General features: G+C 39.9%; 1 protein-coding gene across 2 annotated transcripts in view; it reads right to left on the bottom strand.

The window, feature by feature from the left end:
- The window catches only part of MYLK (myosin light chain kinase), a 143,350-nt gene that overhangs the window by 90,645 nt on the left and 30,069 nt on the right, over positions 1-22,636 (bottom strand). The window contains exons 5-10 of one of the 2 annotated variants that reach the window (XM_084265231.1): positions 21,288-21,453; positions 18,484-18,520; positions 16,160-16,731; positions 13,686-13,889; positions 12,412-12,546; positions 7,341-7,493 (exon numbers count right to left, since the gene is read on the bottom strand). In XM_084265231.1, coding sequence (XP_084121357.1) covers positions 7,341-7,493; positions 12,412-12,546; positions 13,686-13,889; positions 16,160-16,731; positions 18,484-18,520; positions 21,288-21,453 — 1,267 coding nt within the window. Of the gene's footprint in view, positions 1-7,340; positions 7,494-12,411; positions 12,547-13,685; positions 13,890-16,159; positions 16,732-18,483; positions 18,521-21,287; positions 21,454-22,636 lie in introns of those variants that run through there. The other variant, XM_084265232.1, reaches the window with a different exon arrangement.

Genomic DNA, 22,636 nt, shown 5'->3' with positions numbered 1-22,636 from the left:
AGAACTGTCTGCCTTATTAATGACTAACCCTGTTTGCAAGTTATTTACATCAAGTAATTGCTCCTTTGTCACTGCCACAGACAGCAACTCCATGGAAGGCCTGAGAACGTGTATACTTACCAAATGCATTTATAAAGCAGCTCAGCTGGCCCACTGCTAAGAAATTCCCCAGCTTTGGATACCAGTCTGAGAGGGAGAACTCAAGAAAAGGTGCTTCATATATGCTACCTCGAGCCGCGTTAGCTCCACAGTGACAATGTGCATGTGGATGAGGCAAAATTTCACCTTCACATGTACAGTCTCAACCTTTTTGTGCGGCTGCCAGGGTAGAATTTAACTTAATCATGGTGTATCATGATTTATAAATATAAAAGAGACCTGGGCTGTGCATGAGCTGACATTCAATCAAAGCACGAGAGGAACAGGTAGCAACATAAAGTGTAGTCAAGGCTGCCACTGATAGGAGGAGTTAGACCCCGTCAGCCCTTCCTTCCCCTGGCAAATCCACCCTGGCCACATAATAGATACCAATGGCAATTTAAAATAGTGTTGCTCACCCTGTGGAGTAATAAAAGCATAGAAATATTCTCAGGACAGTATCTAAGGAACCCCTCAAGACTCAGCTTGAGGGCAAGGAATCTTAGCCTAACAAAGAAAAAGAAAGGAAAAAAAAGAAAGAAAAAACCCAGCAACATTGTATTTCTGGGTAGAAGTTGGTCTCAGTGATCCTAAAGCAAGGATTGTTTGGCATGTAAGTCCAGAGAAGATAAGGTAACTCTAAAATGGCATTGTTTGTGGTCAGTTGTCTCCTCTCTTCTCAAACCAATCCCTTTAGTTCACTGAGTCCTTTGATTAAAAGCTTTTTTTTTAATTATTATTTTCTTGAACACATGACAAAATGCTTGTGAGACCCTGACATCCTCTGCTTTTCTGTAAGCACAATGATAATTTCTGGAGAGTTTTATAAATTGAGTTACCTATCTATGAAGTAGTTTGATAGCTGAGTTCCACATTGTTAGCTAGTGCACATCAGCTGCTCTTGAAACATTCTTTGGGGTAACATCATGCTCATGCTTCCAAAATTACTCAGGCATGTATTCAGTTTACAGGTTTTACATGTACTTCAATGACTTACACTTTTCAGCTGAAACCTAGAACATTACACAATTTGGCAATCCAAGTTGGGACAGTTTACCCCTTGGCCAGTGTAGGACCATTCCTAAGACTAGAATAATAACAACCTGTTATTATTCTGTCATTCCGCTACATAATACCTTAATGTTCACAGCATTTGATCATTTCCCAGTTGGGAAGACCATTAGATGTCAGGGTGGGTTTTTTCTTCTCCTTTTTAAATTGAAGATTTTTCCCTGTCAGTATCTCATCTTTGTTTTCATTTATAAGAAATATTAATACCAATCCTGCCATTTAACTTCTGCTCATTCTGCAAATGCTCATTCCCTCATTTGCATCCAAATTTGGTTCCCCTTTTACTGGAAATGGTTTATATAAGGAGGCTGCCTTTAGAGAAACATTGTTTATACTGATAGCACAAATCCTTTACCATTAAAAGCTTCCACACGTGTTTTGCTGTTGTCCTTCACTTTCGGCCTCTAGCCAGCATTGTATTTCACTTTTGGTCCTGAGGTGCTGAAAGAAGGTAATTTTTTAAGAAAGGAAACTTAATCTTACAAGGATTACAGCTGCCAGTGACCCAAACAGTGTGCTGGACTGAGAACTTTGTGACAATTTTGAAGCACTGGAACAGAGTTTCCTTCATGGCTAATATTAGCCCCGCTCAACAGTTTACCTCTGACTTTTCAGTGCAGTAACAAACCCCCTTCCCTTTCACTTAGTGGTCTGAAACCAATTCTTACATGTCCAAGTGGTTTCACCAGGCTACTGGTCTTCAATGCCTTTTGGACATTTAACAAGTCTAGACTTGTATATTCTGGAAATTCTTCTGTAGCCCTTTATGTTACACTTGAAATACAGCAGAGTGCTTTCAAATAAATAGTGTCTGTCACATCTATTTCATTACTATAGGTAAGGCAGACATCATAGTTCATTTACCTTAGGCAGAGATGTGTATCAGAGAGGGACAGAGAGAGGCTGTAGCCTCTCAATTCAGTTTCAAAGAGAGACTGTTCATTGCAGTGATAACCTCCTTTAAAAGATTAATGTCTAAGAGGCTACATTCTGAGATAGAAAGAAAAAAAACTCTACAGCCTAAAAACAGCATCTCTCTCAACTGGAAGAGAAGACTCCTACCTGAAAGCTTTTCTTCCACCTGGTTATATTTTATGGTCCCACTCACACCTGTTGGTAGAGTGACAGGAACAAAACAAACTGGTTTTCCAGAAAGCATCTCTCTCTCCTGCTCTGATGAACTGGTTACAGCAGGGACTCTGGCAGGCTTTCAGGTGACTCTAATCTGCTTGTCCAGTGATCAATGAATGACTACAGTAATCGGATTGTAAGGGCTACAGGCTTCCCAACATAGACAGCTATGCTGAGGAGGCTGCACTAAAAAAAAAGTGTGAACAGAAAGTGGTGGGGGAGAAAGGAGGAACAGATGTGGAGTCAGGAAAGTGCCCTGCTTGCAGGGAGGCAGAAATGAGGTCAAGAGCCGATGAGCAGGAGCAGCAGCGTTTCCTGAACAGTGTTTGCTGACCAAGGGAGACAGCATTAAGCCTCTATTCAAAAAAGCAGCATGCAGAAGGCAAGCATCAGTAAAATGGGTGGCTGCAGAGCATTAGAGCCCACAGAAGTACCCTGGCTGCAAGCCTGGTGGCTGCTATCATCACCCATGCTTTGTGCCCTCCCTCTTGAAATCAGTCAGTGATGCTGCTGCCTGGTGGGAGGAGGCTGGAGAACTCGAGGAACCTGCAGTGGGTTTGATAGTTTCTTTTCCATATCCTGCAGGACTGCAAGACAAAGGGACATTATCCTAGGAGTCAGCACTCAGCTTGATACCATACCCAGGGAAAGCTGGAGAGATTTCCTCTCATATACAGAAATTCTGCAAAAGACCAAAACCTTCCTATACACACTATTAATTTGGTTCAACACAACAGCAGATTGAACCCATCATGTGTCACACCCCTATTCCCAGTCTCTCTCTCCAGCTCATAATCCTGGGTAGAACACCCAGATATCGGTGTGAATGTCAGGTGGTTAAATATTCCTCTGACACATACTTTCTACAGCTGGATCTGACCTATAATTCCTTGTCTGTGATTAGTTAAGTGAGAGACAAACACATATCAGAAGGTTTATCTCACGTATGAGGCAGATCTGAAAAGCAGTTCCCATGACTGGCAGCTGCCCTCACCTTCCAACTACAACAGTTATTACCACTACTTGTCTTGCCTATGTACTCTGATTGTCACAGGGATAGCAGAGCACTGACTCACTATATAGGTACACCTGAAGTAAATTAACCTCTCTTCACCTCAGTATTCTGTTCAGAAAGAAATTATTAAAATGTTCAGCCACCCTGATAAAAAGCTGATTAATGTTACTATTCAACCTCAGTATCTACTGTCACCATTGGTATTTAATCTCTATATTTCAGGTAACCTTAATGAACACCCCTGCTAAGAAGCTGGGGGTTTGTTTTGTTTAAATGGGATGTATATTTATTTTCATATCACAAAACAATATGAAAATTACAATATTGCATGTCAACACCAACCCAGTTGCCTAGCTTGCACACACAATAACAGAAACAACTCAGTCATGCACACATTACTTAAAAAACTTCATACATCAGCCCCAAAGCCTCCCAAATTATGATTTTCCTGTGTATAGAAAATTGATACATAAGTTTGAAGGAAAAAAAAAATCAAACATTCTGAGAGCAGCAAATAATAGAATTCCAGGAATGTCTGTCTTGAATGTTTGAGTAACCTGGAACATGTTTCTCAGGTTTTCTTGTATTAGACAAACTAATCTAGTGTTTTATCCAGCACAGCCCAGTAACTGTAAGGTTCAGTTAGAAAAAGTTCTCATGGTGAAAATATTTGTTTTTTCAAAGCAGTGCTGCTCATTGTCTGGAGTCATCTACACCTGTATTTCAGCTGTAAGAACACACCGTCACAGGCAAGACAGCTGTCAGGATTCAATTTAACCTGCTTAATCTTTTACAAGGCCAAAATTAGCTTCACCTTGATTAACTTAGTTTCTCCACAGACTACCTAATGGGTCTATCCCAATTTACTCAGCCTTCAGATCACTTAAATGATCTGAAGATGTTACTTTCTTGTCTAAAAAAAGCAGAAGACTGATTAGTATGATTTTTTTTTTAAGGCCACTGCATTTCTTATGCCCCATCCATATGAAGTGTGGGACTTTGTCAACACAGTGCCAAAAGCCTCCTACAAACATCTAGGTGCCTTGAGTGTTTTTCATACAAAGCCAAGGAAGGACTGAGGTTGCTCAGTACTAACCAGAATTTATCCTGCTGAATAAGGCAGCACAGCGTTCCTTCTAAGTCATCAGCCTCAGATGCATTTTTGGTTGTCTTTTGCTGCTGCCATGGCCCCCATCAGTGTGTCAGACCAGCTAGTTATCCAGGGCCTGATGCAAGGCACACTGAATGCACTAGAACCCCGCATCCTCAAACACTACCACCCCCCCCCGCCCCAGGCTGTGTGTAACAGGACTTGGAGCAGAAGCCCTGTATGGGGCTTTAAAATGTTGTTTCCTACAATAATCTTCAAAACACCTTTGCCAAAAACAAAGCGACAGATCTTCTGAAGGAGAAATAATGCACAGAAGATGATCAGAACACATGAACCAGATAACACCTGTAACCTGTTAGCAGGCTTAAGTATCATCTTGTTCTAGAATTGGACAGTTTGTCACTGTCCTGCACTGGCAGCAACAGTATGAGACTTTGCTGAGTTACCTATGAACTTAAATTTAATTTAGACGGTTGAGGATTTTGCCTTTGAAAAATGAAGTTTAGTTTTGCTATTAAGACAGACAATTCACTCCAGGTAAAGTTGTCCCAGTGCTCACAGCAGATGTGCCCCTCCATGAAACCCTTGTTGCAATAGAACAGCAAAGCCAAAATAGGAAGTATGAAGTGAAATGTAGACCCAGACAGACTCAGAGATGTGTCCAAGGACCACAGTAGCAAGCTAAGCAAAAGCTGAATTCTGACACTACTGTGATACTGATGATATGCCAAGAACATCCATTCCTTCTTAGATTAAATACAAATTACTTCTCACATACAAAAAGAAAATATTTCTCTAGCAATGAGGGGACAAACTGAGCACTTCATGAAACCTGAAAACCTTTCACTATCTTGCAGACAAAAAGGAACTTGAGGGAGGTGGGTTACAATTCAGAAACAGTTTTTACAGACTTTATTCCAAAAATCAGTGTCTGGTCTGGAGAGGATTTTTAAAGTTTTCTCTTTCTGCACGTACACCCATTTCCTGCTGTAATCTGTCTGCAAAAGCTGAGAAATTTAGAGAAGCCTTAGCAGCAGGATTCAGAGACCTCTAATGCCAATAAGCACTTGCTAGAGGGGCTGATGGAAAAAATATATGAACAGATAAGAGATTTGGAAATCACGATTTTACATTTGGTGCTATTTCTGGCAGGCAAATCCACATTGATCTCAGTCTTGAGGAAAGTTACTGTAATCTTCATGGCAACAGGGACAAAATGAGTTTTAGAGGGACGTGAAGGGGACAGCTAAAGCTGTAAAAATGTTGAACACATGGCTTTGCAGCCTGTCACACATGTTCTTAATTCTGCTCTTATTCTTCACCCCACACTCCATCGCTCCCAGAAAACAGAAGGGGATGCAAAAAAGAGGAGCCAACTCCTCACACTACCACTAATGCAGCTTTCTAGCCTCAGAGTAGTTAAAGCACAGGAGGGATCCAACTCTGCAACAGCAACTACATAGCCTGAAATAGCTCAGCAGAGTACACAAGCCTTGGGGAAAGGCTAGGTCACTATTGCTCCCATGTTAACATTCTATGTCAAACCTAAAATAACTCAGAAATGGTTAGTAAGAGAGGGTCTGGTTTTTTGGTTTCTGTGTCCCAGTGAAGAATCAGCAGGTCCCATGTCAGACAGCGTCTTTGAGGTGGAGCACTCCTGATTTGCCCTTAGCTAATGCAGATGAAACACTTCAGAGAAATTATAAATGACAGCTTTGAGAACAGATTAGTTTCAGGCTTATTTTAAATCAATGTTTTCCTACCTTGTGCCTTTTTTCAGGGGGGAAGGCAAGAAGGGGATGACTGCATTTTTGATTTGGTAATCAAGAAATTAACTCACAGGTTTACCAGAATTGTTTAGTTTTCCATTTAAGCTTAGGGTTTAAGTGGATTCATACAGACAGAATAGGGACAAGCATAACGCTGAAGTGCTGTAGACAAATACCAAAGAACATTGGCAAACTCAGACCAATCTTGAGATCCCAGGGATCAGGGTATGTTTCCCACCAAGCTGCATGTACAAATTTGGGGCAGATATGATTTGTTCCTAGAGAAATAGTTCCCTTCACAGCTGCCACTCAGAGGTCTGTAGGACAAGTAGTGCCAAAATATTGTAACTTGGGGAAAAAAAATCATTTGCAGATGACAAATACTAAATAGAGGCCTGACTGCAGAGGGAAGGGATTGTAGAGGGAGAAGAACCATTATCTGCAGGCATAAAATGATACAAGTGCATAAACTGATGCCAAGTGAGATTATAAGAATAAAGACCATAATGCTGATATTACCTCACTGTTCAATTTATCCATGGGATTCTTTTAGAGAAATACTGCTCGCAATATGTATTGCTTCAGAATTATCTCTGATAAACCCTGGTAGCAGAATAAGACAACTGGCATTTGCTGTCATAATTGCAGCTCCTGGCACTGGTGTCTGTGCCCCTGTGCCCTGGTTTTCAAAAGAAAGCAGCAGCATCTGCCTCCTCACCATAACACACTCTGCCTGATGGGCAATTCTGGTGATACCACAACTCAATTTGCAGCAGCAACCATCCTTTCCTACCCTGGGACACCACTTCCAAAACTTAGCCTTACTGCTCTGTACCACTCTAAGTCCTTCTTGGTCAAGTCAGAGCATTAATACCTTTTTCTGAAACATGCATATGACTTTACACTTCACAGTGCCTAAGCACTTAATTTGCACACAACTCTAAGAAGGAGAAAAGGTACTCAGCTGACAACAGTTTAGGAAAAACAAGAAATCCACTTAGAATCACTTATAAGGACCTCAGTTAATGATCAAAGACTTTTTTTCTTTTTTTTTTTTAATATTACAGCTGATATTGCAGTAATTACAGCAGGCTGAGATATTCACCTTTGACAGTGACCTGAGCACTGCAAGATGCCTGTCCCGTGTTGTTTTCAGCCAGACAGGTATAAATGCCATCATCTTCTGGTAGGGCATCTTGGACAGTCAATTTCGCAACTCCATCTTCAAAAGTGGAATGGGCATACTGAATTGGTTGGTCTGCCAACAGAAAGGAAGAGAATCATCTTAATACATTAGACCCAAGTTTCAAAAACACTTCTTTTCCATGAAATCTGGATGCCTAACACCAGCCCGTATATTAGAGTGCAGTGAATCCCATCCTCTGGCTCACAGCCTCTGCTCTCTAGTGACTACAAACAGCAGCATCTCAAGCACAAAGCACAACACAGTTGTCAGACAAATCTCACCATTAGGTTTTTCAGGGTGCTCCCTTGAGTAGCAGTAAGAGGAGAAAGGTTTATCTTTCTGATTTGGATTGATTCTGTTTCAGGTGGATAACAAAGAAATATCTTGTTTGTTTGTTTTGGACATTGCCTACATCTTGTACTTTGCCTGAAACCAGGTATTAGTGTTATTGGCTAGATGTGCAAAACCTGTTGGGGATGGAGAAGCACCTGATGTTCTCCATCAAGTACTTTGTAGTTGAAGACATTCCAAGAGAAAGACAACAAAATCTAGGAAGGAGTCAAGAGGCTGTTTTACCCATGCAGTCAATCTACCCTGCAGTATGTATGGTACAGTCTGATATGTGGTCATGTGACTATTTAACAAGTTCATTTAAGAAACTGGTTCCTTTAGCTGGCGTGCAACATGCTTAAATGTTAGTGTAGCCTGGTTAAAGTTGCCTTGCTATTGTTTCAGAAACTGTCATCAATCTCAGCCTTACTTTCTGAAATGCTTCTGCAATCTGTTTTCTCAATATTAAATAGTTTCCACTACTGACTCATCATCGGTTGCTTTCCCAGTGTATGCAATACTGAAGAGGGCCTGATATCTGTGCACAAACACTATGCTGAAAAAGGAAATTAGGGTCATCTAAGACAAGAGGATGAAACTGTAGGGAAACGGTGCAGGACTGAATCAAAGACATTTGTTGTGAAGAAAGATCAAAACTGATTTAATTGATAAAATAATTTGAAAAGATTAGGACGAAACCTCTGGGGTTTCTATGAACCAGGTCTGTGCTACAAGCAGGGTAGGTTAAATGATAGGACATGCCAATTTTCACTAGCAAACATGAAGGCAGTCATTATCTGAATACAGTTTCATTCTGAAATAGATACATGTGCCAAAACCAGTTTGATCCAATAGTTAGATACATTAAAAAATGTGGTAGATGATCTTGTGGCTTTGTTTATCTTACAAGTCATCTGATAAGTTAGCAAATTTTCTACCACATGAAAAACTGGGGTGAACATTTGATCAACTACCCAGAGACTTCAATTTTAGAACAAACTCCACCTTCTTCACAGGTCACATGTTCTTATGACTGGTTCCTTTGAGGACCCTTTCACACAGTTACACATAGACTGTTGTAACTACTAGGTTCCAATACATATTTTTTGCATTACATTCAGATATGTGTGTGTAGAGAGGAAGCCCAAGCAGAGAAAGCTTTCTGTAAGAGGACAGGGGAGACTGGGCTGCCTTTCTGGTGTGACTGTGGAACTCCTAACCTGACTGGGATTCTGACACTGAAACTATTAATGTTGCCCAATGATGCTATGATGACAACCATACCAGAAATACACTCAGTATAAAAGCTGATCATCAAAAACAGAACAATGCCTTTTTATTTCTGTTGTAAATAAGTAAATAATAGGGTGTTTTATGTGGAAAAAGAAAATGGGACCTCCTGCAACATGTCCTTAATTTTTTTCTTTTTCACTCCAGCTCCCAACAAAACTGTGACTATTTTTAACACTATTCAGAGAATAGTGAATAGCCTTTTTCTCAGACCCCAGAAAACAAACACAAGTATATCAGCCTGAGAAATAACCTGCAGCAAGATTATAAGTTATGCCCATTGTACCTATATTTTGATCTAATAATAACAACTCTCACAGTAGTGAAATGTTCCCTTCTCCAGAGGCAGAACAGTCAAATCTCCATGATAGCTTGGCAGCAAGAACCATAACAAAAAATACCTTTCTGCTGGCACACTATGCCAGAAGAAAGGAAATTTTCCCCTGGCCCATTAATTAAAAGCTTTCTGGACATATCAGAAAGCTATTTTAAATCCAAACACTACTCAGAGAATTGTTATGCTAAAGTTGTGTTGATACTGTTTTTAAATTGAGCAGAAAGATGTTCAATTCTACTTAAGGAAAAAAAAAATCCACACAAAGCAATATGGAAAGGAAGATACTAAAATACAGTTAAACAGGCATTATTCCTGAAATTTAAAATGAAGTTACCAATAAAGTATTTAAAGAAGCTGAAGTAAATTGGATTTACATAGTGAGGCACTGTCACAGAGAGCACATTTAAAAAGCTCTTTATAAGGCTTTGGTGAGGCCAGAACTAAAACACAAGAAGTTTTCTTTCAGGGAATTTCCCAGTGAAAATTCAGAAAGAAACTTAAAATAAAGAGCAGAGTGAGAGCAACAGAGAACCATCTTGAAAAAGTTGGAAAAAAGTTTTGAGTCATTAAAAGCAGAAACTGAAGATGTTAGAGAGCTGCAGAGAAAAGTAAGAGCTCAAATGAAATCCATAGTTCAGTCACGTAGCTCTTTCTTGTGCAGTCTCTATGAATATGGAACAACTACTCATCCTCACAGATGCTAAGAAGTAATTACAGCCAATGCAGAGCACACATCATCTATTTTTTTGTCTTGGTTGACTTGAAAGAGACGTCAGTCTATATTATGGCTTGGGAAATGTTTGAAATTCGCATGTAGTAACAGCTGGTAAAATGCTCACTACCTAAAGTAGTATTTACATGTAACATTGCACAAGAAGTTACTGTAAGCTGGCTACTTCTCAGGTAGGTTGCCTTCTTTGGAGATTGCAGGAATGCAGACTGGACATATACAGGCTGTTCAGTATTAAGGGCTGGCCAGGCTGGGACTGAGACTGCAGGGGCTGGGGAGGGGAGAGGTGTGTGTTTCTCAAAGCAGCCTCCTGTTCATGTGTCTTACAATTTGATAGCTTTTGATAACTTGGTCTTTACATCCATTATTTCAAGATATACATAGTTTTCTCACTAGTCCTTTCAAAAATTAATTCTAGCTTGTTATCATTGGTATGCTTGCAAGACAATTTGCATTTGATATTTTCTTGTGAACTTTACACATTCTATCCCATATGATCTTTATTTCTATGGAGCTCTGCAGAAGTGCTATATTATGAACAGTGGTGTGACAGCTCTCAGCAGATTGCTTTTTTCTCTGCCACAGCCTATTGGTTGTGAATTTAAAAAGCTGTATATTCTAGGCATGGACAGGAGATTGTAACACACCTTTTCTAAGGAACCAATTTGCCTGCCTGCCTCAAATTACATACTGTGAATATACTGTTTTCTTCATACGAATGACTCCATCATGTCATTTTGCCAAAAGCATTGTTATGTCTGCTTGGAGCAATATTTCAGGGTCAGAAACACAACTTTCTCCTTTATTTGGTAATGCATATAAATATAAGAAAGTTTGCAGTATCTAGCTAGCTGGCAGATGGAAAGGAAATGTTTGCATTCAAATAGATATCAACAACAGCCAAATTGATCCTCAGGTAAAACAATGACCCTGTGAATGTACATGGAGTATATTGTAATCCATTCAACTTCATATCAAAATGATATATAAGCAGTTATGTATCACAATCACATACAGGACAAAAAAAACCCCAAACCCATAGCTTAATGACTTGTGTCTGCAGAATACTCTGAAGAGAGAGAAACAAATTATTTCCAAGGGAAGAGTGTCAGATCCTTTAGTCACATGTTTTGAATTGTAAAGAAAGTGTTGGCCTTTCTATTCTACACATTGAGCTATTGGGAAAGGGGGCAGACCAGGTATATGGGAACATACTAACCTCAAGGTCATGGTTCATTTACCCTCAGACCTTTTTGAGTTATCCACTTTACTCTGAATAGCTCAACACAAATGTGCAAATTATAAAACAATCCTGGAGGAAACATCTTTATGGCAAAATATGCTATTCTTTGTCTTTAAACCACACACACACTAACATACAAAGATAGATAGCCTGGGAGAGTCTGCAAAAAATCAACTGCACATCAGGAGGAACAGAGGTGGTCAAGGGTTAAGCTGAATAAAACTGTCTAGTGTTTAATAGAAAAGTCTCTAAATGGAAAGAGCCCTTAGCCAGAGTATGCAACCCCTGGATCTCTGAAATCGTTTGGAATCTAAGAAAAATGCAGATGTTTGGTAGTTCAATACCTACGCTGATATTAAGAGGGGATGGTTAAGGAAGCTTTCATATTTGGTTGTGTGATCAGGGCAGGGTAAAATATGTAGTCTGATAAAAGTAAAAAATGGTGTAATTATATTTTTTTTTCCTCTTTTAGTCAGCTTTGGGCAAGCACTACAACCTCAAGGAACACATTCCTAATAGCAAAGCAACCAGAAAAGCTGTGATTTTAAGACCTTGGTGACATAGCTGCTAATACCAATTATGAGCTGCCCAGCTGATGGAAGGGTGGAATTGCTCATGAATTTCTTTCCTGCTGTAAAGAGTGATGCACTTTGTTCAGAACCTTATTATCCCTGCAGGACCACGGTGCGATGCCAGCCCGCTACTCTCAGAGCAGAGGCAAGTGCCAAAGAAGTGGGGGTAGCACAGGCTTCAGCGCACAACAGCAACACGGGCTTTGCTGCAGCGCGGTGAGAAGCCGCGTGTAACAAAACACAGGGAATCCATTTACCCAGTCAGAGGAGTCCCCTCCTGGTCATACTGGGAAACTGCAGCAAGGCTGAAGATGCTCAAGAAAACCGCACTTCCTGCATACAAAATTATTTTCTTGGACTCTTCAGGTAGATTCTGTCACAGGGAATTAAGGTGCTTTGCGCAGTATCCAGAGCTTCTCTACGCACTGATCAGAGTATGGATGTAAGTACACACACATGCATGGACTGCGGAGCTGGGGATGCCTTACCATTGAGAAGCCATGTGATCTGAGGCACAGGTACGCCTCCTACACAGCACTGCAGCACAAAGTCTTGCCCTTCGCTCACAGTGCATCCTTTCAAGACACTGGAAAAGCATGGAGCAGCCTCTTGAACTTTAGGCCCTTTAAAAACCAAAATGAAAACAGATTCTTTAAGTCAAATTGACAAAATTTTCTTTACAGCTTAGTGACTTTTTCTAGTTACACTCAGGTGACATGGCTGGGCTCACCAATTCATGCCATGCAAACAAGTGTGTGTGTGTGGGGAAAGAATCAAAACCACAGTGAAATGTTTTGTTGGGAAATAGAAATAATTTTGAGCAATGGACTGGTATAATGAAGGGGTCTTCTATAATCTACAAAGCAGGCATTGTCAGCACTCAAGCTGTATCTTAGGTGGTGGTTTTCATTGCCAGAAGCCACCATTTGCAGCCAATCACTAGAAGTGTATGCAACATTTTACCAGAAAGCTCAGCTTAAAAAAGAGGAAGGATAATTCTCTTGTCTTGTCTGACTTCTCCCAGTCCCTCTCCCAAATTTCCGTGGCTGGCAGTGAAACAGAGCGACTTAGGGATGCAGTTTAGAGGTCTCTCAAGAGACAGAAAGTGAGAGTATCTTGGGTATCCTGGTTTAACCCCAGGCACAGCAAATAGAAGAATGTTGCATAAACATGATCATAGCTCCAGGACAAAACCTAAAACCAGGTGAAAAGATTAGAATTGAGGACAGGATTTGCTAAGATGCCAATAAATCTTTCAATCAGACAGTGCTTTCAAGCTCAAAATAATCTGTCATTGGGGGCTGTATTTGAATTTAGCAGAATGCAGTTCTTACTCCTTCACTTTTCTTCTTATTTGCTTTACTGCACAGGATCTGTTTGTGCTTGCAAAACATTTCAGATATGTGGTGACCTATAGAAATGCTAGGGAACTCCAAAAGAACTGAATGCAGAGCAGTAAAATCTTTCACAACCTGCATTAAATACAAGGACTAACAGAAAACCCAACAGAGAAGAGTCCTCTCTGTGTACAAAATATTCAACCAGATGGTTTTAGCTGTACCAACAACAGGAACAGAAGGGAAACCGTTGCAGAAAGGAGCTTGCCAGCTATCCCAAACCACATTAGTCACAGAGCTAGGAATCAGAATTAACCCACATTGACAAGTCCTGAGAGAAGTTCTATGGTCACCATCCTTTGACAGCTTAGAAAAGCCCAGCCACAGTTTCGTAGGTGCAGATGGGGTCGCAAGAGCTGACTTACTTCTGACAGTCAGCAACCAGTTGGTGGAAATCTGGCCTTTGTGGTTGAAAGCTGTACAGCTGTAAGATCCGCTGTCTGCCAAGCAGGCTTTCTTTAACCATAGGCAATGAATTCCATCTTCTTCATACATTTGGACATCTTCTGCAGCTTTGATAGGTTCGCCTTCTTTGAACCACTCCACATCTGGTTTTGGTTTCCCTGAAACTAGACAATCAGGTATTTGAATTTTTATCAACTGGTATTCCCCTCTGTAATTCCATTATTTGCTTTAGTGTAAACTAGGTGTAATTTACACATACATATTTATATCCATTTTAATGAGCAAGAAATACATAAAACTATCTTCAAAAATACCATTTGTCATTTCTGATCTTTGAAAACATCTTGGCCAGTCCATCTTTTAAAATAAAAAGGTTTTGGTAACTTGAAAAACCCCAAGCACTTCTATCTGAAAACTGATCCTTTAGAAGTCACACATAAAATGGATGTGATATTAGAGGAGAAAGACAGACATTTCTTCCCAGTCCTTCCTATCCTTCTAAATTGGTTTCTCTGAGCACCAGTACTTTGCAATCCGTGGTACCTACCACTGAAGTTATTTATTCTGGGACTGTTTGGCCTGAAGGCTAAATGGAATCTCATCAACATGTATAAATATCTCAAGGGAGGCTATAAAGAAGATAGAGCCAGGATCTTTTCAGTGGTGTCCAGTGAGTGATGGGAACAAATACTATGAGCACAAACTGAAATGAGGGAGGTTCATCTGAGCATAAACACTTTTATTACTGTGAGAGTGACTAAGCACTGCCTCAGGTTGTCCAGAAAGGTTATGGACTTTCCCTCCCTGGAGATATTTAAAAGCCACCTCAACATAGTCCTGGACAACCTGCTTTAGGTGGCCCTTCATGAGCAGGTGTGTTGAACCAGAGGGCCTCCAAAGAACATTTCCAAACTCAACCATTCTGTGATTCTGGGTATTTTTTTTCCAAACTAGGGTCCAGGTGTAGGCAAAGCAAGCAGCTTCCTCAGACAGTAAAATTTCAGGAAGCAGAAGCAGAACAGTTGTGGCTTCACTGCCTGCTCTGCCTATGTCAGAGGTCTAGAAAACTGGATTTGGCTGCTAGTAGTGCTGGGAGAGGTCTGGGCTTCATGAGATAGTTGCTATGATGAGCAAACAGGAAAGGTTAGGAAAGAATGCTGGAAAAGGCCACTCACCCCATCCTTCACTTATTTTCAGAAAACAGAGCACTCTGAGGCTTCCACCCTGCTGATACTGTCCAAATTCTACCCATTTCATTACAAAAAGAGCGCCTCAGCCCCAGAGGAAGGTACATACAATAAAAGATGGCAGGAATATCTCAACAAAAAGCTATGATATACTGCAGGAAACCCTTCTGAATAGAGAAAATACAAGGATTGGGAAGTGACCTTCCTGATAAAGAAGAATGAAAAGACATTCACTGGCTTCAATAAGAACTGAATGATGTCCTTGGCTTCTGTACAATAGGGACTACATTTCCCTACCGAAGAGAATCATAATTAGTTAGACCTTGCACAGTTTTTGAGTTACTCTGAGGGAAAGCAATCCATGTTCTTAGTACTAATATACCTGAAAAATGAACTATTCAAAAAGTGCCAGGAACTGTGGTATATTTTCTCCCCTCCTTATTCTCTGGGCTTGTGATATAAATTGTATTCTTTCCTCACGGGGAAAGAACTATCAAGAAATGAAATCAATTACCATGGTTTTGTTGTGACTTTTTTTTCCTCCAGAGACATAAAAAACAATTTCTCTCTCACTTGTGGGAACACAAATGGCATTTAATGTTATTCTTAAAAACAGCAGGATAATGCCTAAAATTTTTTTTTTAGTAAAATTTTAATAAAGAAAGAAAAGAGGAGTTCAAAATCTACTCCCTGGATTCAACAAAATGCATCTCTCATTACTCTTCAGAGAGGTTAAAACCCGGTCAAACTCTGCAGAGCAAACTCTAAACCTCCCTTTGAATTCTGAGTTTATCATTTCAACTGCTAGGAAGCACTCAGATCAGCACTGGGTTGACCAAATATAAGGGGTAAAAGTAGATACCCACGAGGGAAATTTAGTCACTGAAGTTTTTAATCTGATTTTTTGGTTTTTGTTCAAGAGCAGTGTAACTCTTACAGTTCTGGAAAGTGTACCATCCATTTCCCTCCTGCACCCTCATTTGAAAGCTCCTAAAACTTCTCTAGAAAGAGAAACACTGATTATATTTGGGGAAACCCAGATGAGGGACAGGATGAACTGTATGGTATGAGATTATTTGGGAATTTCATTGAGAAGAGTATTGTGGAAACAACATGAGATTCTGCATCTATTTTGAAAAATACTTCAGGATGAGGACAGCTTGCAGTGAAGAAGGAATTGCTTATCCACTTTCACACACAGAAGGGAACCTGACTAACCCCAAGGCATTAACAACTCATCCCTTTACCTTTGCTCTTGAATTTAATCTCCTGGCCTTCTGATGCTTCCAGGCTCTGTGGACGGCTCTCAAACTGAGGGGGAATTCCCATAGGCTCCCTCTTCTCCATTACAGCCTTCCTGGCTCCAACTCTGTTTTCTGCTTCTCTACTCCTCGGATTGACAGGCCCTGACAGAGATGGAGTTTGTTGAGCTGACATCAGGGGCTGCACAACCCTTTTTCTGTCTTCACCCTGCCTGATGAAAGTGGCTTGGGGTTCTGCTTTTGGTTCTGGATGCAGTTTGACAGCTTGTAGTGTGATGGAGCTTGAAGTTTTCTGCAAGACCTGAGACCCCTTTGTTTCTTCTTTAGGTTCTTGAGGAGACACTGCATTGGCTTCTTGGTGCTGTCCCTGCTTACTGTCTTTGGCTTCTCTGGTGACACAAAAGGTCTCTTTCTTTGCTGTCACCCTGTCTCTTGTTTCAACCATGAGTTCAGTGCTGCTGGATTTCAGCTCTTTAGCAATCCCATTGCTAGTTGCCTGTTTGAATTCTGAATTTTCAACAGCTTTAAGAGCCAGTGTTGATGGTTTTGATGGCATGCTGAAGGAGAATAAGTATATGACATCACATAAAAAAATTATTACCATCATCAATGATAAAAATGTGCAAGACCACAGCAAGATGAACTAAATAGCGTTTAGTATCCCTCACACAGATTAAGAACATGAAAGAAAGTGAAAAGCTTCATAAAATTTAATCAGTGCTCAGACACTGACCTAACTGAGGAGTTTCTGCATACGAAACCACTGCTCAGGTTCTAACATGCTTTGTGAGTCAGACACTAACCTTGCATACACTGCTTTAGAAAGCAAGAGAGATCAAAGGCATGAGACCCTGCAATGACCATGCTGTAACACTACTTCATACTTTAATAGATTGAGGCCATGTATAATTATAGCTCCAAACATGACATAAAATAGTTCCCTAAAGGGAAATGAAAATTTAAATTGTGCAGTGAATTTACTATTTCTTATTTATCATGTTTTTAATTTCAGTGGTTTCAAAAGAGGACTGATTAGGAGGCTTGATTAAAGCTAGGGGAGGGAGAGAGAGTGTTATCAAAAGAAAAATTAAAATTACTATAATAATAGCTTTATTAGGAAGAGTTTCTCGGAATTATGAGGGATCTGCTGCTTAGTACTTTGGGGGCACAAAAGTAGCTAACTGGGGACCCGAATCTAAGTTTCCTACATTGCAGTTGACCTCTAAACTACTATCTGCAGAGCACTGTGTCTGTGTCACTTTCAAAGTATTATTCCAAGGCAGAATTGGAAAATATTTTTAATACCAGAAGCAATTTCTGTTTTGAAGCTTAGTGCACCGACTTACTCTCCCAGGGAGATTCAGGATATTTATTGTGGTACTTTCTTCAGCTAGGGTTAAATGTACTAGAGAATTAATGCCTATGTAAGATTTTTACATTTCAAAAAATATCCCCCCTTTTTTTGTGAATAAGCAATGGAGCAGGGAAAACTACTCTGAAGAGCCCAGTACATAGGGAGTTCTCATTGTAGAACTGCCCAGTTTCACTCACACTAAGCTTATTTTAAAATTTGTTCCTAAAAACCCCCAAAGAACTGAAAAACAGAGTAGCTCAGCATTTTCAGATCAACTTTGGGGTGGAAATGGATTTAGGACAATGTAAACATACCCTGGATGGGATTTCAAAAGGGTATGTGAGGGTAGACTAAACAGCCTGAAGACTCTAAAGCAACTGGCCTTCATGAAAGTGTCTTACAGAGACAGCTTAGAGCATTTCATTCCTGCATTTTCTATTAAGGAAGAAAAATCATTTTACAATTTTTTATAAAATCACAGTAATTTAACTTTGAAAAGCTTGACAAGAACTACGATTTGAAATTTTTTGTTTCTTCTTATTTTTACAAAATTCTTTTGCATGTATTTTCAAGAAACAGCAAAGGCCACAGGCATACCACATTTTGCTTATGATAGCAAAGAACAACCAGCTCGGTACTCATGTGATGTGTGCACATCTTTAATTCCAAAAAGGAAGTTTGACCAATTGGTACAGTATATAATTTCTCCTCACACAGCTGTTATACAAATTATATAACCCATTGCCACCAGTTCCACCAAATATTTAATAGGTGTCCACCAGGACAGCAGACTTTGGCAGCAAGAGAACCTCATTCCAAGTAAACATTTTCTAACTTCCAAATACAGACTGACCCAAGCAGATTTATCACATTGTGAGGAAGGCTTGTGCAGTGAACATCAAAATTAGTGCTCTGCAATTAAATACACTGAGAAAGTATTCCAATAAAAACATACCATGGTGGCTGAGTGTATGTCTCAGTCTTATCTGGACCTGAAATAAAGAAAGGAAAGAAAAGAAAATGCAACTTATGCATATAATACTGTACAGAATTCCATAAATTTGAAATATTTTAAACTAAGAATATACTTAAGAGCCTTCACTCTTCATATTTTCAATCCACTGAAGTAAAGATTGACTATCACCACACCTGAAATTTGACACGGACAACAGCAACCTGCTCAGCTGAAACGCAGAGAGATCTTGGTCCATTCTGAGGCATTGGTGGGGCAACTAAGTTCTCTAGTCCCTTAAGAACTAAAGGTTCTGTGAGCCTCAAAGGCTTCTCGTTGCAGGAGAGATGTAAGGAAGAAACTCCAACTGGGAGGCAGCTTATCAGATATTGTAAGAACACACCCCGGAGCTTATAAAAGTGGACAAGGACAAACCATCAGTACCACACCTGAGCACACCCAGAGTGTAACCTGGCTGCCCTGTGGTTAAACCACAAAACCAAATTAACAGTGGTAAAATGCCCCCAAAACCTGAGCTCACCTGTAAACTTTTACCAATTCATTGTGCTGTGAAGGAAGAATTAAAATGTTTAACACAACACAAAAACCAACATATTGCATTTCTTCACTTGGCAACACCACCAGAAAATCTGGGACCATGGCTGAGCTACAGTGATTTGCCCAGGTATCTCACCTCAGCAGCTCCACTGATGCAACTGAGCATATTTGCTCACTGTCAGTCACTTCGTTCACGTGTATGTAACACTCCATGCATTCTCCCATACCTTGACAGCATTTGTTTCCCTTGGGAGCAGCACGAGATAGTGAATAGTTGGGAGAAGAGAAATACCACTCCACACCAAGTACCAACCACATCTCTCCATTTTTACCTAGCTGACACTACAGGATGCAGCTTGTTTTCTCCTGGTCAGATCAAAGTTGCATCTACACTGTTGTCAGCTGTGAGACTAGAAACTACAATAGAAAGACATGTAATAATGAATTTTGTAATTCATCAACAAATACTCCATAAAAATGCTTTCAGAGTCTTTGCCTCAGGGAAAAGCATGTGATGGATGATTCCCTGATTTTCACTGTGTTTTGCAAGCAAAAATCCACATCTAAATGCTCGGACTTGACATACCATTCAGAGTGACCAAAACAATCTATTTACACACACAAACACACACACACACACAAAAGCTGCAGTGAGAGAGGGAAATAACCCATTGATCTCACTTCAAGAAACATGTCAATGAACAGCAATGTAAATTCTTCACAGAAAAATTAAAAGTGACAGGATAAATGCCAACGAGGAGTAACTACTGGTTGCAGACAAGACAATACCACGCAACCCTGTCAATTAAAATAGCACTTTCTGCCTCCCTCTTCACTTTCCAATATGGGAACTTGGAGGGGGAAGTGTAGCTCTTGGAAGAAGATTGTTTATACTTGAGATTGCATGGATTTCAAAGTAAGGGTAGTAATTCTAAGCCACTTGATTGTCTGCTAGCATCTTGCAGCAACTTCTGTGACCTGATTTAATAGATAATGAAAGAATTAGGTATTATATATTGTGGTTAGGTAAGTGGAATGATCCGATTAGTCAAGTACATTGCAAGAGAGTGCCCTTTTTACTGACCTGTACTAATCCAAGAAAGAATGCACGCATTATTCAGAGATGTGGTCAGCATCTGAAGCAAACATACACCGCAACTGACTCTGTGACCCCAGTTCTGCATCATCTCTCAAGGCAAACGTACCCATTACACAACAGAAAGCTCACCACTTCAGAGACAGCCAGTAAGGATCAAGTTTCATGTTTTAAAAAAAGGCTTATTGAACAAAATGGCCCTTTCTATAAAACATCAGTTGAATAGGCAACCTGCAGAAGCTCCTTCTACAATGGCTTCATCAGACAGGAACTTCCAGATAAAAAGTATGGCTTTAAGTGGCAAAGACTAGCTGTGGCTCTGAGGATGCCAAACGCGATTCCTCTTGTTATTTATATTCTTGATATCTTACAGAGTGACAGCACCGACGTGAACTTCAAAATCTTGCACCACAACATTCATTGCTGGGTGCCTGTGTAACTAACTGATCTTATGACTGCGGCTGAAGTCAGCAGCTGTTGATTTGTTTAATTGGGTCCAGTGACTGTTCACCCACTGACTGATGAAATTCCTCTTCAGCGCTGTTGCTGAACGCTGTATGATTTTGAGGCTGATACAAAGGGCACCCTAAGAAGCATCCCACAGCAAAATGAACTGTATATGGCAATGCATATAAAAAAAATAGAACTCTCTAAATTATTTATACAAAGACATTTATTTCCTTTAACAGCAGTGAAATAAGGCAGGGTTAGGAATTGAGAAGCCTCAATTTGAATCTCATTAAGCTGATTTTTTTTTTCCTCTATTGCCTTTTAGAATTATGCTCCTTTATTTTACTGTCTTGGTTCTACAAATTTAGATACAATTTCATTTCCTAAGAGGGATCTGGCACAAATGTTCATTTGGTGTTGGTACTCAACAAATGCAAAATAAATTACTGATTATAATGACAAGTGCGAGATTTCCATTCGCTGAAATTCAAATTTATGTTCAAACTATGAGGGTCAAAATCACAGCAAAACTGAAAAGCGCTTTCCAGCTGCAGTGTGCCCCAAGCTATCACAGTATCATTTAATGAAGAGAGAGGAAGATAATGGGGAAAAGTGAATGCTTATACTGAAAACACAACCAAAGATATTTTAAAGGAACATCCATGGATCACTCGTGCTCTGACCTATAAACTCTTTGCTGTACCTTGAACGGTGAGCTCTGCAGACACAGATGCCTTCCCAGCACTGTTTACCACTGTGCATGTGTAAATTCCTGCATCAGCAAGCTGAGCATTTTGGATTTCCAAGAACTGGATGCCTGTTTTCTCAAACATGTTGAAACGCTCATTTTGTTGCAACTGAATATCACCCTGCAAATATCACAAGACATCATGAGACAGCCAGCAATTGGTAAGAGAAGGGGTGCACAAATATTTTTGGTAAAACATCAGACCAAAAAGCCTTTCTTCTATCTTTTAGCCAAATTCTTTCTATGAATAATACTTAGATAAAAAACTGTGTCCAAAAGTTGTATAATCCATATCTGCAGGAGGTTGGTTTTCCCTGCATTTTTCTACCCACTCACCTCAGTTTAATTTTGGCATTTCATTTTTTATTATAACTATAATCCCAGAAAAACTTCCTTTCACTGCATGAGGACTCAAACTAGTTTTCTGTTCATGCTCATTCCATGAAGTCAAATCCCACACTTTCAAACAAAACCTTCCATCTTGGGGAGTAGTTCTCTATCTCTCAATAGCTCCTTTGTGCTGTATCACTTCAGGAACTGGAAAAAGTTCTGCGTAACAGGGCCCCACTGGTGGCCAGGTGGGAGTGGCAGAAGGCATGAGACACATGTTAAGAGAGGCATTGCTGCAACACAACACATGTGCAGGCTGGAGGGGAGCAGGATGCCAACAGAGCAGTCATATATTTGCTCTTCCAAATTAAATAAAGTAATTTTAATTCTCCAAAATGCTACAGGTTTCCGTTAAAACAGCTTAATCTGTGTAATATTTAATTATCACCTGAAAGCTCTCCTTACTAACAGAAAAAGGTGGTTGGAGATCCTGTGTATGCCCAAAGGGGGCACCAGGAGTTAAATTTTCAATGCATTTTTAGTAGCCTAATGAATTTTAAGTATTGTACATTTGTAAAGTTCGGGGGGGTTCTTTTGAATACCAGAGTGTCACAGTTCCCAGTTTCAATACAGATCTGAAGCTGACAGCTCTGGTGGCCTTTATTTTATGTCAGACACTTTTCTGCTACCACTGTTTTAACAAAGGCCAGAATGAAGAAGTTGAACAGTTGTTTATCTGCCTTGGACTTCTTTTTTTTTTTAATTTGCAAAAAACAGTCATGCATGGCAAAACCCAATTGTGTCTGTTAATTCCCAAACAGATCATTATCTTTTCAATTCAATTTTATTTCTTTGCAAACATCTTCATTCTAACATACAGGTAAAAGCCAATGCAAATGATACAGAAAAGACAGTTTATGACTGACACTGACATGGAACTTGGGAAATAACAGCTGTAATTTTCACAGCTGTCA

The sequence above is a fragment of the Gallinula chloropus genome, assembly GCF_964237585.1.
Source record: "Gallinula chloropus genome assembly, chromosome: 5".
Taxonomy (NCBI): domain Eukaryota; kingdom Metazoa; phylum Chordata; class Aves; order Gruiformes; family Rallidae; genus Gallinula; species Gallinula chloropus.
This window is presented reverse-complemented; position numbering and strand designations above follow the sequence as displayed.